At 40.7% G+C, this 17,833-nt stretch overlaps 1 protein-coding gene across 1 annotated transcript; it reads right to left on the bottom strand.

Annotated features, from left to right (window-relative positions):
• Positions 1-14,354: 14,354 nt before the first annotated feature.
• LOC142632113 (UDP-glycosyltransferase 89B2-like) lies at positions 14,355-15,841 on the bottom strand. The gene has a single exon (XM_075806530.1). The coding sequence runs from the start codon at positions 15,828-15,830 to the stop codon at positions 14,394-14,396; it is 1,437 nt and encodes a 478-aa protein (XP_075662645.1). The 5' UTR covers positions 15,831-15,841; the 3' UTR covers positions 14,355-14,393.
• Positions 15,842-17,833: the final 1,992 nt, after the last annotated feature.

Genomic DNA, 17,833 nt, shown 5'->3' with positions numbered 1-17,833 from the left:
GAGAAATGGGACATGAGCATGAGATTTAGAACTTGGCCCCTGTCTCTAGAAGATTTTAGGGAAAATGGATGGGACAAGTATCTAAACCAGCGTTATAACCATAAGGTGGAAGATAAGAAGGGGAGGAAGAGGAAGTATAAATAGGAGAAGGGACCTTTGGAAGAAGGAGGGCTTTTCTTTGGAGAAAAAAGAAAGAATAGTATATGATAAATCTGACTGTCCACAATTGTAATCTATCTTGAGAAGCAATATTATAAACTATCCTCGGATTGTGTCCGAGGAGGAATTTTCATTCATATTCTTATAGATAACTCCCTATTTGTACCATTAGGCCCAAAGCCCATTTTTCTTTGTTGTTTAAACCACCTTTGAAATCTAGATTTCAAGCCTTTTCCCTTCTGATTATGGGTCGGGAGCTCGAATTGTGTCCTTACAATTGGCACCGTCTGTGAAAAATTTAGTCTTTGAAAAGGTTTAACATCATGGTGGGCTCAGGACCCCAACACCGTACGGAGTCTGTGGGGTCCCAGCATGAAGATCACTTCTTGCATCTTGAGCACGAAGAGAACCGGGAGGGTAGTGTGCATACTACGCACACTACCAGAAGTAGGAGTCATTCATAAGGGGGAAGCAGAGTTCCTCACGAGGAAAATACCAAAGCCATGCAGAAAGAAATTGACAGCCTGAAGAGGAAATTGCGTCACGAAAGGCGAAGGCGAACTCCTTCTGTCTCCGATCCCTCTTTGGAGGGTTCCGGGGATGACAATTACAAGCAGAGATCCAGAACTCCCCCAGATGAATCTTTCTCTTATGAGGAAGACAACCTACATGGGCGGCAGGGTAAAAACTATTCCTCTAGGGTCTTGGGAAATGATGCTATGGGTAGAGCGTTGCATCAAATCTCCAGGTCCCCCTTCACACGCAAGTTGGAAGAAGGGAGGCTACCTCGACGCTTCACACAACCAGCCTTCACTATTTACAATGGCCGAATGGATCCTGTGGAGCATGTGAGCCATTTCAGCCAAAGGATGGCAGTACATTCCAAGAATGAGACTTTGATATGCAAGATTTTTCCCTCTAGCCTAGGACCCGTGGCCATGAGATGGTTTGATGGCTTGAGGGCAGGCTCTATCAATTCTTTCATGGAACTTACTAGGGAATTTAGCTCTCGTTTCATCACGTGCAGCAGAATTCCTCGGCCTTTAGATTCATTATTATCCATGGCCATGAGGGAAGGGGAAACCCTGAGAACGTATTCAAACAGGTATTGGGAGATGTTCAATGAAATTGACAGAGACTTCGATGATGTGGCGATAAGGACCTTCAAGGTCGGCCTACCTACGGAGCATGACTTGAGGAAATCTTTGATGAAAAAGGCTGTCAGGAGCGTGCGTTGGCTTATGGATTGCATCGATGAGTACAAAAGGGTTGAGGAAGATCAGCAGCAAGGAAAGGGTAAGGCGAAGGTTATCCCTCAGGAGAGGAGGGATTTTAGGTCGAACAGATACAACAACAACAGGCCTACAAGAGATTTTTCTAGACAAGCTGGTCCTACCACCCCACAGGTGGTCAAAACCATTTTCAAGGAACCAGTGCAACAGCTGTTGGAGAGAATCAAGCATGAGTCATACTTCAAATGGCACAATAAGATGGCAGGGGAACCTTTGAGACGCAACCAAAATCTCCATTTCCATTATCACCAGGAGAGGGGTCATACCACTGAGGATTGTCGAACTCTGTGGAATCATTTGGAGTAATTGGTTAAAGAAGGAAAGTTAAAGCAATTCCTATATCAGCCTAATGGGCAAGGAAACCACTCAAGGGCGGCAAACCACAGTGGCCCTTCGTCAAGGCCTCCTTTAGGTACAATCAATGTTATTTTCGCGGCACCTAGAAGGACTAGCTCAACTCCTTTTAGGGTGATGTCTGTAACTCGGACCTTGGCTGAGGAATCAAGGGATCAGCTGAAAAGGATTAAGGCGAATGTCCTACCAGTTTTGGGTTTCTCGGAAGAGGACAAAATCGGGATTATCCAACCACATGATGATGCCTTAGTTGTTACCCTAAGAATAGGGAATTACGATGTAAAGAGGGTGATGGTCAATCAAGGCAGTGACATAGATATCATGTAACCTGACCTGTTTAAAGGGTTAAATTTAAAGCTTGAGGATCTTATGGCTTATGACTCACCTTTGATAAGCTTTGAGGGAAAGGTTGTCATACCAAAGGGGCAAATTAAGTTGCCTATACAATCAGGCCAAGAAGTGGTAAACGTAGATTTCATCGTGGTAGACGCCTATTCTCCCTATACAGCTATTGTGGCAAGACCTTGGTTGCATGTTTTGGGTGCCATTTCCTCAACCTTGCATGTCAAGGTTAAATTTCCTTCTGGAGATCAGGTGGTGGAGCTGCTTGGGAGTCAGTCTGTGGCTCGACAGTGTGTTACAGCTGCAGTTTTGCGTCAGCTTGAACCAGAGTCCTCGACCTCGGCTAAAGGAAAGTCGTAGCAATCAAAGTCTCTGGCCACAATCGAGGTAGATGAACCTGCATGTGAAGAACTGGAAAAGGTTCTCATAGACGATGACCTTGAAAAGTTCTTTCAGGTGGGGTTTTAATTGCCACAAGAGGAGATGAAAGAGCTAATTTTGTTTTTAAAGAGAAATATGGATGTATTTGCATGGAATGCTTACGAAGCCCCTGGGGTTGATCCGAGTTTTATTTGTCATCATTTAAATGTCAATCCAGTTGTGGTACTGAGGAGGCAACCACCTCGGCGATCCTCCAAAGAGCATTCTGAGGCTGTTAAGGAGGAAATGCTCAAACTCAAAAAGGTGGGTGCTGTCAAAGAAGTTTTTTATCCTGAATGGTTAGCTCATACAGTGGTGGTAAAGAAGAAGAATGGGAAGTGGAGAGTTTGTGTGGATTTCACAAATTTAAACAAGGCTTGTCCCAAGGATTCTTTTCCAATGCCTCAGATTGATCAGTTGGTGGATGCTACTGTTGGGCATCCTCGGATGAGTTTTCTTGATGCTTTCCAAGGTTATCACCAAATACCTTTAGTTGTGGAAGACCAGGAAAAGACTGAATTTGTCACTCCTACAGGAAATTATCATTATAAGGTAATGCCCTTTGGTCTGAAGAACGCAGGAGCTACCTATCAAAGGATGATGACTAGGATGTTTGAGCCACAGCTGGGAAAAACTATCGAGGTATATGTGGACGACATGGTGGTAAAGAGTAAAGTGGTTTCTACGCATTTGGAAGATCTGAGCAACACTTTTCAAACACTGAGAAAGTACAAATTGCGACTCAATGCCTCTAAATGTTCTTTTGGTGTGGGGTCGGGCAAGTTTCTAGGCTATATGGTAACTCACCAGGGAATTGAGGTCAATCTTGCTCAGGTCAAGGCCATTAGCAACTTACACCCACCTCGGAATCCTAAAGAGGTTCAGAGACTAACAGGAATGACTGCTGCCCTCAATCGATTTATTTCTCGGTCCGCGGATAGGTGCAGACCTTTCTTTCAGTTGTTAAATAAATGGAAGAGTTTTGAATGGACCGAGGAGTGCGCGGTGGCTTTTCAATAGCTTAAAGAATATCTCTCACAACCACCCGTCATGTCTCGACCAGAAATTGATGAAGTTCTGTTTGCATATATTGCAGTAGCTAATCATGCAGTTAGTTTGGTTCTTATACGAGATGATGATAATGTACAGAGACCAGTTTATTACATGGGCAAGTCTCTGCATGAAGCTGAGGTGAATTATTTACCACTGGAGAAAGCAATCCTGGCGGTGGTGCATGCTACGCGAAGGCTTCCTTATTACTTCCAGTCTTATACAATTGTTGTCCTAACACAACTCCCTCTTAAGTCTATACTTCGGAGTGCGGACTATATGGGAAGAATTGCCAAATGGGGAACTGTCCTAGGGGATTTTGATATCAAGTATATGCCTCGCACTTCTATAAAGGGGCAAGTCATTGCGGATCTTGTGGCGGAGTTTGCTGAGCCCTCATTAGAAGAGTATATTAAAGGATCAGGCATAGATAAAAAATCAGTTGGCATGATTTCGTACAAAGAGCCTCCGTTGTGGAAAGTATATGATGATGGAGCAACAAATCAAAGAGGATCTAGTGTGGGGCTAGTTTTGGTATCCCCTGAGGGAATTACTTTTGAAAAATCTTTGAGATTGGGGTTCTCGGCCACCAACAATGAAGTAGAATATGAAGCTGTCCTCGCTGGAATGAACATGGTTTATAAGATAGGAGGGAAGATAGTACAAATGTTCTTGGATTCACTATTGGTGGTAGGCCAAGTGGAAGGGAAGCTAGAGGCAAGAGATTCAAGAATGCAAGGATACCTAACCCAGGTCAGGTATATACAATCCAAATTTGAGTCCTTTTCTTTATTACATGTGTCCAGGTGTGGCAATACTCATACTGACTCCTTGGCCACACTCGCAACATCCTCAGCGCAAAGCCTACCTGGGGTCATCCTTGTTGAAGATTTGTGAAAACCTACTGGGACGAGTAATAACACCACTCAAATTCTTCAAATTAGGACAGGGCCTAGTTGGATGGATCCAATTGTGACATTTCTCAAAGATGATATCTTGCCTAAAGAAAAGTCCGAAGCAGATAAGGTTCACAAGAAATCACCTCGGTTCTGGCTTTCCGAAGATCAGAAATTATACAAGCACTCTTTTTCAAGACCATATTTGTTATGTATGCACCCGGAAGCAACAGAGTTACTTTTGGAAGAGTTGCATAAAGGAATTTGCGGAAGCCACACTGGAGGAAGGTCTTTAGCTCATAGAGCCCTTGCTCAGGGCTATTAGTGGCCCAATATGCAGAAAGAAGCACAAGATTTTGCAAAGAAATGTGACCAATGTCAAAGATTCACTCCTAACATACATCAACCAGGAGGTCTTCTTAATCCTCTGTCTAGTCCTTGGCCTTTTGCTCAATGGGGCTTGAACATTGTTGGACCTTTCCCAAAAGTAGCAGGGAATAGGCGGTGGCTCCTCGTCGGAACAGATTATTTCACCAAATGGGTTGAAGCTGAGCCATTATCAAATATTAGAGACATGGAAGCAAAAAAGTTTATATGGAAGAACATTGTCACCAGGTTTGGAATCCCTCATACTCTCATTTCAGATAACGGTCTACAATTTGATAGTAAAGCCTTTAGAAAATACTGTTGTGATCTAGGCATCACGAATAGATATTCCACTCTAGCTTATCCTCAAGGGAATAGGCAAGCCGAGGCCATCAATAAAGTGATAGTTAATGGGCTTAAGAAAAGGTTGGGTGATGCTAAGGAAAGATGGGTGGAAGAACTGCCACACATCTTGTGGACATATCGAACTACACCACGAAAGTCCACAGGAGAAACACCCTTCTCCATTACTTATGGAGCCGAGGCAGTAATACCTCTAGAAACTGGGTTCCCAACACTAAGGAAGAACTCCTTCACTCCAAACAGCAACGATAATCTATTGGAGAGAAGTCTAGACTTAGTTGAAGAACGACGAGAGAATGTCATGGTTCAACTAGCTTATTATCAACACAAACTCAAGTAGGGGTATGATTCTCATGTAAAGCTACGGCCTCTTGCACCTGGGGACTTGCAACTGAGGAAAGTTTTGGGTACAACAAAGAACCCAACATGGGAAAAACTAGGGCCCAACTGGGAAAGACCTTATCGTATTACCTCAGTTGTAGGCCTAGGGGTTTATAATCTTGAAGATCTAGATGAATATGTTGTACAACACCCCTGTAATGTAAATAACCTACAAAGGTACTATTATTAAATGTAAGGCACTTCGGCCATTTTTACTGATTCTATATTGCGTTCATTATCTTCGTTTGTCTAAATATCAAACTAAAGCTTGGTAAGCCTGGATCCTCGGACCACTTACCTTGTCTAAATTGATATTTTTATCAAGCGTTGGATAGAACCTTAGTTATGTCTGGTCCTCGGATCATCTACTTTGGAAAAATTAACATTTCAATTCTTTTCACTAACTATCAAACTGAAGCTTGGTATGCTTGGATCCTCGGACCACGTACCTCGTCTAAATTGATATTTTTTATCAAGTGTTAGACAGAACCTTAGTTATGTCTAGTCCTCGGATCATCTATTTTGGGAAAATTAATATTTCAATTCTTTCACTAAGTATCAAATTGAAGCTTGGTATGCCTGGATCCTCGGACCACATACCTCGTCTAAATTGATATTTTTTATCAAGTGTTAGACAAAACCTTAGTTATGTCTGGTCTTTGGATCATCTACTTTGGAGAAATTAACATTTCAATTCTTTTCACTAAGTATCAAACTGAAGCTTGGTATGCCTGGATCCTCGGACCACGTACCTCGTCTAAATTGATATTTTTTATCAAGTGTTAGACAGAACCTTAGTTATGTCTGGTACACGGATCATCTACTTTGAGAAAATTAACATTTCAATTCTTTTCATTAAGTATCAAACTGAAGCTTGGTATGCCTGGATTCTTGGACCACGTACCTCGTCTAAATTGATATTTTTTATCAAGTGTTAGACAGAACCTTAGTTATGTCTGGTCCTCGGATCATCTATTTTGGGGAAATTAACATTTCAATTCTTTTCACTAAGTATCAAACTGAAGCTTGGTATGCCTGGATCCTCGGACCACGTACCTCATCTAAATTGATATTTTTTATCAAGTGTTAGACAGAACCTTAGTTATATTTGGTCCTCGGATTATCTACTTTGGGGAAATTGACATTTCAATTCTTTTCACTAAGTATCAAATTGAAGCTTGGTATGCCTAGATCATTGGACCATATGCCCTATCTAAATGGATATCTTACTAAGTGTTGAACAGAGCCTAATAACGTTTTGGTCCTTAGACATGCTTCATCTAAATGAAATTCAACTACGTTCAAACCGTATATCTTAAAGTCTCCCTGAGATAGTGATAAATGGATAGAAATCCATGAGCATCACTTAATGCATTTACAGACATGTTGTACATGTTATTTGCCTAAATTCAATCCAGGTTGCTGCTTTAGCTTTAGTAAACTAATAAGGGTAAAAGGATTACTACTCTAAATATAGCAAAACAAGTATGAAGCAGTATGATCAAGGCAAAACAAAAGCAAAAACATCAAACAAAGGAGGTAGAACTTGTGTTTTCATTAAATTCAAAATTCTTTGAGATTACAAAGCACTTGTGAGTTATCAAAATTACACTAGGAAGAAGTAAAGGAAAGGCTAAAGACGAGAGGAGAACAGTCACTGCTTCAACTTTATCTTCAAAGGCTAAAGACGAGAGGAGAACAATCACTGCTTCAACTTTATCTTCAAAGGGCCTTTAGGGTCTTGTGGAAGTTGAGGCTGCGCCGAAGACTCAACAACTATTCCTTTGCCTTTTGGATCGTCCTTCAAGGTTGTCGGATTTGCTTGATCACCCTGCTTGTCCTTGGAAGAGTCTTTGGGGTCACTTGAGGGCTGTGTGTCCTCTAGTGCCTTTCCTTCTATTGGATCAGCTTGCTTTGGGAGTTGACCTTCAGCAAAGGCAGAGTCTTCAGCCAGCTCACTTTCCTTATCCTCAGATAGTTGTAGGTCGGCATCATCATCGACTTGAGGAAGGTCAGAGGCTCGAATGGTTGGAGGGTAGTAGACATTCTCTACTTTCCAAAGAGTAGAAAAAGCCTCAACCTCAGCTCGGGAAAGTGTCTCGTTCCACACTTGGAGGCAGTAATGCCTGCATACCTTAAGGACCTGGGCCTTGAAGGTTTCTGTGATCTCCCTCACGCCGACCTCATAACCTTCTTGTTCAGCTTGGTCTTTTGCATTCTCAGCCTCTTCTCTTGCCTTCTCAGCCTCTTCTTTTTCTTGGAGGGCCTTCTCTTTGCTCTTGATAGCCTCCTCTTTTACCCTCTCAGACTCCTTTAAATCTTTTTTAAGATCCTCAATTAACTTTCTTTCTGTAGCAAGGTTCTCATCGGTTTGCCTAAGCAGCAGTCGTTAGTCCTCGGTTTGTTTCGTAGTTGTTTTAAGAGCAGCATCCAAGCTAGACTTCTCACTCTCTGCCTTAGCAAGTTTTTCTATGACCTCTTGTAGTTTTTTCTTTTGTAGGTCCAAGATCCTTTGGGCATTTTCATGCCTTGATTCTTCGGCCTTCAAAGACTTGTATGAGCTAATGGCGATCTCTTCTGCCCTATGAGCAGACTGAACAGCCTATGAATGGAAGACAACAATATAGTAAAAACAAAGTTACAAGTTTTATAAAAATAACAGGAATAGAAGTGGACAAGGCTTGGAAGAGATGCTTACCACGGTAAGCTCCTTCTTCAAAATCATGAAGACATTTTGGTCTCTCTTTTTTCTGAGCTCACCCATATCCTCGGGTAACAGCAAAGCTTGCTCCAATGCGTCTACTACGCAAGCAGCTGTTCCCTCATCGGAGTTCCTGATGGATGCGTCAACAGTGACTGCGTAGTCATCCATAGTCATATCAGGGAGCCAGATTAGAGCGTGTACAGCCACGTGAGATTCAGTCCATCTATCTGACCTCGTCTACACGATGCGGGCCTATTTTACTCCTTTTTCGATCTCAGGCTCCTTGGGAAGAGAGCCCTTCCCTACTTCCATCACTTCTTTCCCTTTTTACTAGTCCCGTTTTCTTTTGTGGTCAGCCGGGTTGATACGCTGAGATTGGGAAGGAGGGGGAGGAGGAGGAAGCTTGGATTCAGGGCCTTTTTCAGCGACCTTATCTTGGACCCTAAAGCGAGGTTCCTTAGGAAGCTCTTGAGTCCCTGCTTGAGCTTCCAGTACATCTTTGAGACTCGACTTTGGCTTGCCCTGGATACCCATGGGATCAGGCTGTTGGATGATGTCTTATAGGGTTTGAGAGGATGTGCCAAGGATAGAAACTTGGTCTTCGGGGGAGTGAGGTTGATTAAAAACCTCGAACTCGTCCTCGGAATCGGATACTTCAACAATCTCTTCTTCTTCCTTTATGCCGGGTTGGGAAAAGGTTGCTTCACCAAATGTATGTTGTGTTGAAAGAGGGATTAGGGGAATCCCTACCGGAACGGGTTATGGGGGTTGTATGGGTTGGGTAACCAAGGTACCCTGAGGAATAGGAGCCCCTTTGGGTAGCAGAAAACCTTCAACAGCAACGCTAATCATGGGAAGACATGGGTCCTTGGCTTTGATCACACACTTCAGCGCCTGAAAAGCTTTGGAAATGGGATCGTAGCCGAGGATTAAATGAGCCGCTCAGAGTTGGCCGTTTGTATGCACAAAGACTTCAGCTTGTAAAATTCTGTCCAATCTCCCAAAATCAACGAGGAGAGGGTGATGATCCGCTACGTGTGGGTTTGCAAAGTTGTCCAAAATAAAGAAAAACACGGTAAGAATAGATAAAAAGGTAAAAGGAATGGTTTTTAGATAGATCCATATCTTCACCTGGGGTCCCCTCCCTCGTCGAACAGGGTAGGCCGTCGTGCCAATCTCCTAATACGATCAGGAAGTTGTTTTTTAGACCCTTATTGGATTCGAGCAGACATTGAATTAACCTAACTGCTAGATGCCTAGATTTTAAGTAATATTCATCTTTTTTCGTTAGGTAGTGGGGGTTATAAACCTAGTTCACATCGTAATGGGTGAGCCATAGGTTCATCTTCTCATTTAAGGCATCTATGGAACCTAGGATCCTAAAAACATTTGGGGCACACTGGGTAGGAGCTAGTCTAAAAGCCCTAAGATAATCCCTAGTTATAGTCCCCATAGGGATTCTCATCCCTCCTTCGATGAATACAATCATCGGGTTTACTACCTCTCCCGTTTTTCTTTTTACGAAATACTCTTCTTCTGTATAGTACGTAATAGATACTCTCGAGGAAATTTGGTATTTAGCCTTAAATTACTCTATTTTTTCATTTGAATCTACTAGGGATGCAAATCTACCCATTTTTGGAAAAAAGGGGTGTAGGTATGTTAGAAAAACTAAGAAAATAGACTAGTGGAGGATAAAGGAGTACAGAAAAAAAAAAAAAAAAAAAAAAAAAAAAAAAAAAAAAAAAAAAAAAAAAAAAAAAAAAAGGGGAAGGAAGAAAAAGAAAAAGAAAAAGAGCTGATAAGAAAGGGAGAGAGTATGGGAGAACTTACTTTAAACAAAAAAAAGAAGGCACGGTCACCTCGGACAGGGTATTTGGTAAAATGAGAAAGCACGTGTAGATGGCAGAATGTGGCAGATACGTTATAGGAGCGTTGTGATGTGTGAGGGGATTTGAAAGAGTTGGTATTTATATATCATTAGGAATTATGAAGCGGGAGAATTCCCGTCTCTGCCCAAGGGCAATTCTCAACCGTTGGATGCGTGTCACATCACTGAACGTGGGGAATACAAAGACGCCAGAATTTAATTCAAGGACGCTTCGCATGCCGAAACGTCGGGAATATGCGATGGGCAGTTCAAAAATCATCATCCTTGTCAGCAATATTGCCAAATGTTCGCATGACAAAGGGAGACAGATGTCGAGATCCTCATTTCATCCCGAGTTGGAGAAATAAGAATCTTGAGGGGCTATTATAAGGACATTGGGCCCAGTAATTTATGATGAGTGGCCCAAGAATATCTTTTGGGCTAAAAGCCCAATCCGATGACATCAAGTGATCTAAGGGTGTGTGAATGTACCTCATAAAGAAAATATTAGGTAAAAAAGTGATAGTGCTTGAGTAAATATGTCCGAGGAAGACTTTGTCCTCGGATATTGAAGCCGAGGTAATAGAAGGGAAGGTTTAATATCCCTAAGTTTTATTATAGAAATTCCTATAGTTTCGGAAAGACACGGTATACGTAGAGGATAATAGAAAGGGCGGTGAAGTATCTAAGATAAAGCTGCTACCACTGCCTCCGCATTAAAGACTCTACAACTGATATGCTGGTTGCATTAATGAAGAAATAGAACCTGAGTATGAGGTTTGGAACTTGGCCCCTGTCTCCAGAAGACTTCAGGAAAAATGGATGGGACAAGTATCTAAACCAGCGTTATAACCATGAGGTGGAAGATAAGAAGGGGAGTAAGAAGAAGTATAAATAGGAGAAGGGACCTTCAGAAGAAGGAGGGCTTTTCTTTGGAGAAAAAAGAAAGAATAGTATATGATAAATCTGACTGTCTACAATTGTAATCTATCTTGAGAAGCAATATTATAAACTATCCTCGAATTGTGTCCGAGGAGGAATTTTCATTCATATTCTTATAGATAACTCCTTATTTGTGTCATTGGGCCCAAAACCCATTTTTCTTTGTTGTTTAAACCACCTTTGAAATCTAGATTTCGAGTCCACTTTTTACAAATTTATTGCAAAAAAGCATTTCAAGCCCTTTCTCTTCTGATTGTGGGTCGGGAGCTCGAATTGTGTCCTTACAATGTTATTTCTACATTAAAATACGTTTTAGAAATTGTCTCATAACCAAACCTACTGCATAGCGAAGCCGCGGTGTCTCAGCTTATCGACCAAGACACAAAGTGGTGGAACACCTCCCTCATTGATTAGATCTTCTATCCTTTTGAGGTTGAAAAAATTAAATCTATTCCTTCTGTTTTGGCTGAGCACCAGCTGTGGTGATTATGCAATAAAATCGGGTTACCATCTCTTATGTATGGAAGATGACAGCGAGCTGGCCTCGGTCTCTGATGGGGCTACTTCAAGATCTTTTTGGAACAGTTTATGGAAGATTAATGTCCCAAATAAGGTGAAATCCTTCATGTGGAGAGTCTGCACTGACTCATTACCGAAGTTGAAGAAGCTAGTACAAAAAACTATTGTTAGTTATCCATTGTGTGCTTCATGTTTGCAGGTTCCTGAGGACGTACGTCCTTCATGCGCTGTGGGGCTGTACAAATCTAAAGAAAGTTTGGAGCTCAGATTTCCATGAACTAGCTGCTGCAAATCACCAGATTTGTTCCTTTGGCTGATCTATTTGGGATGTTGATCAAAAATCAATGTAAATTGGATCGGTTTTGCTACGACTTGCTGGATGATTTGGAACAGAAGAAACAAGGTTTGGGTGCACCAACCCGTGCTCCCCCTGGACGGAATATCGGCCTCAACCCGTGACTATCTGTCTGAGTTTCTAAAGCTCTGCCCCCAAAGCTGCCAAACAAGTCTGGCCAATTAAGAAGGTTTGGAAGCCCCCTGATGACGGTAAGGTGAAAGCAAACTTCGATGGGCCATGTTCGATGAACTGAATGAAGCTGGTATAGGAGTGGTTGTTAGAAATCCTCAAGGGGAGATTATAGCAGTCCTATCCGAGAAAATGCCAAAGCCATCTTCAGTAGTCGCGCTCGAGTCACTTGCTGCTAGAAGAGCTACTTATTTTGTTCTAGAACTAGGTTTTCAAGATTCTATCTTCGACGGTGATTTAGAAATATCCATCAAGGCGTTGCAAAGTGGTATTCCTCCATCAACCTCTTATGGACTTGATAAAAAACATTTGTCTTATGCTAGCTCTCCACGGTGTTTTTCCTTCTCACACACCTAGACAAGGAAATACTTTAGCCCATGCCTTAAGCAGGGGCAGCGTAATGTTAGAGCCGGGGTTTAAATGAACTGCCTGACTTGTCATTTTTTTTTTTATATATAATTTTTTTTTTAATTGTTCTTTTGACCCCTTAAAATAAAAATTTGAATACCGTGACTCTAAGTTTTATTTAAAACCAAATAAAATAAATTGGAATATAATTATCTTAATGCTATTTTCACAATATTTTCATAATAAATGTTATATGATAAGTTTTAATTGGTTTTTATTTAGACTCATAATTAATATTACTTCTTACCTATCATTAATAACTTGCCACCTAAATATTGTTATAAAATTTTTGTGAACGTATTGTGTATTGAATATTATTAAAAAAAAGTTTCCTTTTTGCTCCTTTGTTAAATATATATATATATATATATATTTTTTTTTTCTGCAGGACTCTGGCTTACATTACTGTTGATAGCAAAATGAAACTGTTTTTTCATGCACTTTTTTTCTCCATAAGCAAAAAACTATACTACTATTACAACCAATATATTTTTATCTACATTGGTGATTCTTTCCCATTCTCTTTATATCTCTTTCTTTCTCATGTATTTTTTTTAGTTTTTCTCTTTATTTGATCAAATTGTTTGATAAATACTTTATAGATTTTCAATTCCAAAAAGTTTTTTTAGTGCTTGCTCAAATTCTAAGAGAACAATCGCATGTATGATTAAAAAGTCATACATGATTATATATATATAATAAAAAAAAGCCATACACTTCAAAAGTAAAAACTTATATTAGTTACTATTTTTTTTCTTTGTTTCACATTACTCCTAGTTCTACTCTTAGGTGTGTTAATATTCTTCTTTATCATATATTTTTATTTAATAGATAATACATAAATATAATAAGTTATTATTTAATTATATTTGTTGTATTACTAATCTTTAAACTATTAATAACTTTTTTATATTGATGGGAATGACGAGAATGGCTCACAGACGAGTATAATGCTACAGACGACCCATACCCCCATGATGAGATAAATATTGCCACGTCATTGACGAACGCACCAAAATGATTCAATGCCAGCAGTAATACCTCGAGCGGTTACGACGCCAGCTGGGTAGACCGTTGGAAACATATTAAAGAACCATTACTCGGCCAGGAGCACCATTAAGCCAGGAATTAATGCCGCAACGGCTAGACACCAAAAAAAAGGTATATAAAGGAGAAGGACCATCCACATAAAGGGGACACAATTGCATAAAGAACAAAGTAATTCCCTTATAAAAACTCTATTTTCTTTTTGGGCTAACTTTGGCATTGGAGGTGTTGTGGCCGGCACCACACCGGTGACCGAGTAAAGGAACTTGTCTTATTCGCAGGAGTGACACAGTTATCGTCTGGACGGACTCCCACCGACTGGTGTTCATCTGGACGAACCTTCCTCAACTGACGATATTCTGCTTCAACATATATTATTGTACAATATAGTTGTGTTATATATTGAATTGTATTTAGAATACTACTTTAGATTATTGTATATAATATGGAAGTTGTATGTACAAGAAAAAAAAATTATTTTATTTTTTATTTACTCCCATGACAAATTTCTTGCTCTATTGTTGTTGAATCTCCTAAAAAAAAAAATCCTAGAGTCACTGTTGGCCTTAAGGGCGAGATTTTCCTTTTCTATTTCGGTTTGGATGGAGGATGTTACTCCAGATCTTTTCATTGCTTTGTTCGTGATTTGTCAGCTATCAAATAAAATACCCAGGTGGGTTGTTTCTCCAAAAAAAAAAAAAAAAAAATCTCTTCCATATCAATACTTCTCTTTCGAATAATAATCAATTAATTACTATAAGGTACTATTCTTCACTGGTAATGAAAGTGCAGCCAACTTGCTGACCATCGAGTCAAATTCAATAACCGAACTCCCACCTTCTTCAATGGCCTCAAGTGCGACCCCACGCAACTCAGCTGCTCGTTTACACTCGACTCGCTCCTGACTCACCAAATCAACTAAAACTCGTGACAACTCGTCCGGGTCAGGCACAAATTTTCTACCTTCGCCGACCCTTATTGCTACCTTTAACTCGTCCACCAATAAACTATCATTCACAAATTGGTCAGCTCCCAATGGCCACGTCAGCAGTGGCACCCCAGCTATTATCCCCTCAAGGACCGAGTTCCATCCACAGTGAGTCAAGAACGCGCCCACGGCTCGGTGGCTTAGTATCAAAACCTGTGGAGCCCACCCTTTAATGACAAGGCCTCTCCCAGCGACACGATCCTCGAATCCTTGTGGAACGGTGTTGTTATCACCGTCCACGTATACTTCTGTGGGCTCCTTTACCACCCAAACAAACTGGACCCCACTTTTCTCTAACCCAAATGCAAGCTTCTCCTTCTGATTATCGTTCAATAGAGCTTGACTCCCAAAGCACACGTACACAACCTTGCGATCTTCACACGTGTCAAGCCACGATAAAATCTCTTCTACTTTCACTGAACTGGACCCACCTCTCTGATTAGGCCCAGATGGGAGTAATGGTCCTACTGCCCAGACACGATCATGCCCCATATCTTTTTTCAAATTTTCCAAATAAACCCTTTCCAACTCGTTAAACGAGTTGATAACGAGTCCCCAACTCGCCATGTTAGCGCGAAACGCATCTTTGATGAATTCAGAATCTAGGTTTGCTTCAACGAAGCTACGATAAAGGGGAGAGAGTTTCCACCAAGGGTATTTCGGGGAACTAGGAATGTTGGGGAGCAAAACGGCCTCGTTTTCATCACTAGGGTTTTCTCTCCTAGGTAGGTCACGCCAGAGAGAGTACATGACAGACAAGGCCATAGCACCAGAGGGCGAGAACACGATACGATGAATACCCAGTTCACATGCGAGTCGATGAGTCCAACCTAAGAACATGTCGGATATTATAGCCGCAGGTGGTGAAGGGTGGGATTTGAACCATTGTGTTATGGGGTCGTAGAGTTCACTTAAACAGCATATCATGGCTTCGAAAGAAGTGGGGGCTAAGTCTTTGGTGTTTTCTAGGCCTTGTGGGATTGAAGGGTGTGTGGGAAATGGGAGGACGAGGGTGTTGATGGAAGCTGGGTGAGTGGAGAGAAGAGAGTCGAGGAGATGGAGGTTCTTTGGGGTGGTTAGAATGGTGATGGTGAAGCTATGGAGGACTAGTTGGTGGGTTAGGTCTAAGAGTGGTATCATGTGGCCCTGTGCTGGGTATGGGAAAATGAGGAGGTGGGCATTGTTGCCTGATGAGATAGTCATTCTGGTTTCTGTAAAGTTGTTAATAACTTAACGTAGGGAATGTACAAAATAGAAGTTATATATAGAGAGAGAAAAGATAGTGTTTGCATAAAGCTTTTCTTTTCTTTTTCTTTTTTTCTTTTTTTTAAAAAAATTTTATTATTATTTATTTTAAGGGAAAGTTTCAACCTACTCCCAGAATCCACCACTCCAGAATCTTCATTTCATAATTTATGATTAAACTTCAAATCTCGTTTCATAATTTATGATCGAACTTCAAATCTCATATTTAATAGAGTTAAATGTAATAAGAGCTGTTAAAAATACTGAATAAGTGTATTGTATTTCTCAAATAATATAATATACATGAGTGTCTTTATATAAGAGGTAAAGTGTGCAGTACAAGTAAGTATGCAGTACAAGTAAGTATGCTATACAAATCAACAAGATGAGCTTAAAACCCACATACCCTAATACACGTTAATAGCTCCCCTCAAACTCAAGGTGGATGTAAAACCAACTTGAGATTGTCAACCAAAGTACAAAGGCGTCCCTTAGGATGTGACTTAGTGATAATATCTGCAAGTTGATCTTTAGAGGAAATTGAAATCAGCTTGAGAGTACAATGGACAATATAATAACGGATAAAATGATAATCGATCTCGATGTGTTTAATCCATTCATGAAAGACATCATTGTGAGTAATATGAATGACACTCTGGTTGTCACAATAAGGAGAAGTAGGAGAGGATGTGGACACACCTAAGTTTTTGAAAAGCCATCGTAGCCAAAAGAACTCAGATGTGGTATCGGCAATGGCACGATATTCTGCTTTAGTATTGTAGCAAGCCACATGAGTTTGTTTCTTGTTTTGTCAAGAAATTAGAGAAGAGCCAAGTAGAAAGCAATAACCAGTGGTGGACCTGTGATTAGTGGGATCTTCTGCCCATTCAGTATCAGAAAATGCATGAAGAACAAGAAGAGATTGAGCAGAGTAGAAAAGACCATGGAAGAGAGTGCTTTTTAAGTATCGAAGAATGTGCAAAACAGCAGCATAGTGAGTCGATTGTGGAGTGAATAGATATTGGCTCACCTAGTGAACAACATAGAAAATGTTTGGACAAGTGACAATGAGATAAACTAGGCTGCCAATCAAGCATCTGTAAAGAGAGGGATTAGACAATAGTTTCCCTGCTGAGGGAGTGAGATGCACATTAAACTCAACTAGAGTGTCAATAGTCTTGCTATTAGTGAGTCCAACTCGAGACAAGAGTTCAGAGGCATACTTGGCTTGAGTAATATAAAATCCATCTGTAGAATGAGTAATTTTAGGACCCAAGAAGTAGCTGAGATGTCCAAGATCTTTTATCTCAAATTGCTGACTAAAAACATTCTTGAGTTCTTGAATGCTACTAAGGTCATCACTAGTTATAATCATATCATCCACATAGAGGAGAAGTAAAATAGTGTCTTTGTTAGTGCGACGAAGAAATAAGGCAGAATTATAATAATTGGCCATGTAACCCAAGCGAGAGATGGTAGAGCTGAATTTGGCAATCCAAGCTCGTGGAGCTTGTTTAAGGCCATAAAATGCACGTCGAAGGTAACAAACATTGTTTGATTCAATAGAGAGACCAGAAGGAGGTTACTTATAAACTTCTTCACTTAAATCCCCATTAAAGAATGCATTTTTGACATCCATCTGAAAAATGTCCCATTTACTAGCAACAACAACAACTAAGAAGGCACGAATAGATGAGTTGTGTAAAATCTTTTGCAACAAGACGAGCTTTGTAGCGCTTAATGGACCCATCAGAGCGAGTCTTAATCTTGTAAATCCACTTGCAACCAACCACAGATTTCCCAGGGGGGAGAGTCACCAAATCCTAAGTATGGTTTTTAGATAATGCATCAAGTTTCTCTTTCATTGCAATATGCCATAAAGGGTCAGTAGAAGCCTCACGATAGGTGTGAGGCTTGTGCAATGTAGAAAGGTCAGTGTAATAATGATAGTCAAGTAAATG

Source organism: Castanea sativa, chromosome 4 (assembly GCF_040712315.1).
Source record: "Castanea sativa cultivar Marrone di Chiusa Pesio chromosome 4, ASM4071231v1".
In the NCBI taxonomy this organism is placed as follows: Eukaryota; Viridiplantae; Streptophyta; class Magnoliopsida; order Fagales; family Fagaceae; genus Castanea; species Castanea sativa.
Note: the sequence above shows the minus strand (reverse complement) of the source record. Positions and strands in the feature narration are given on the sequence as shown.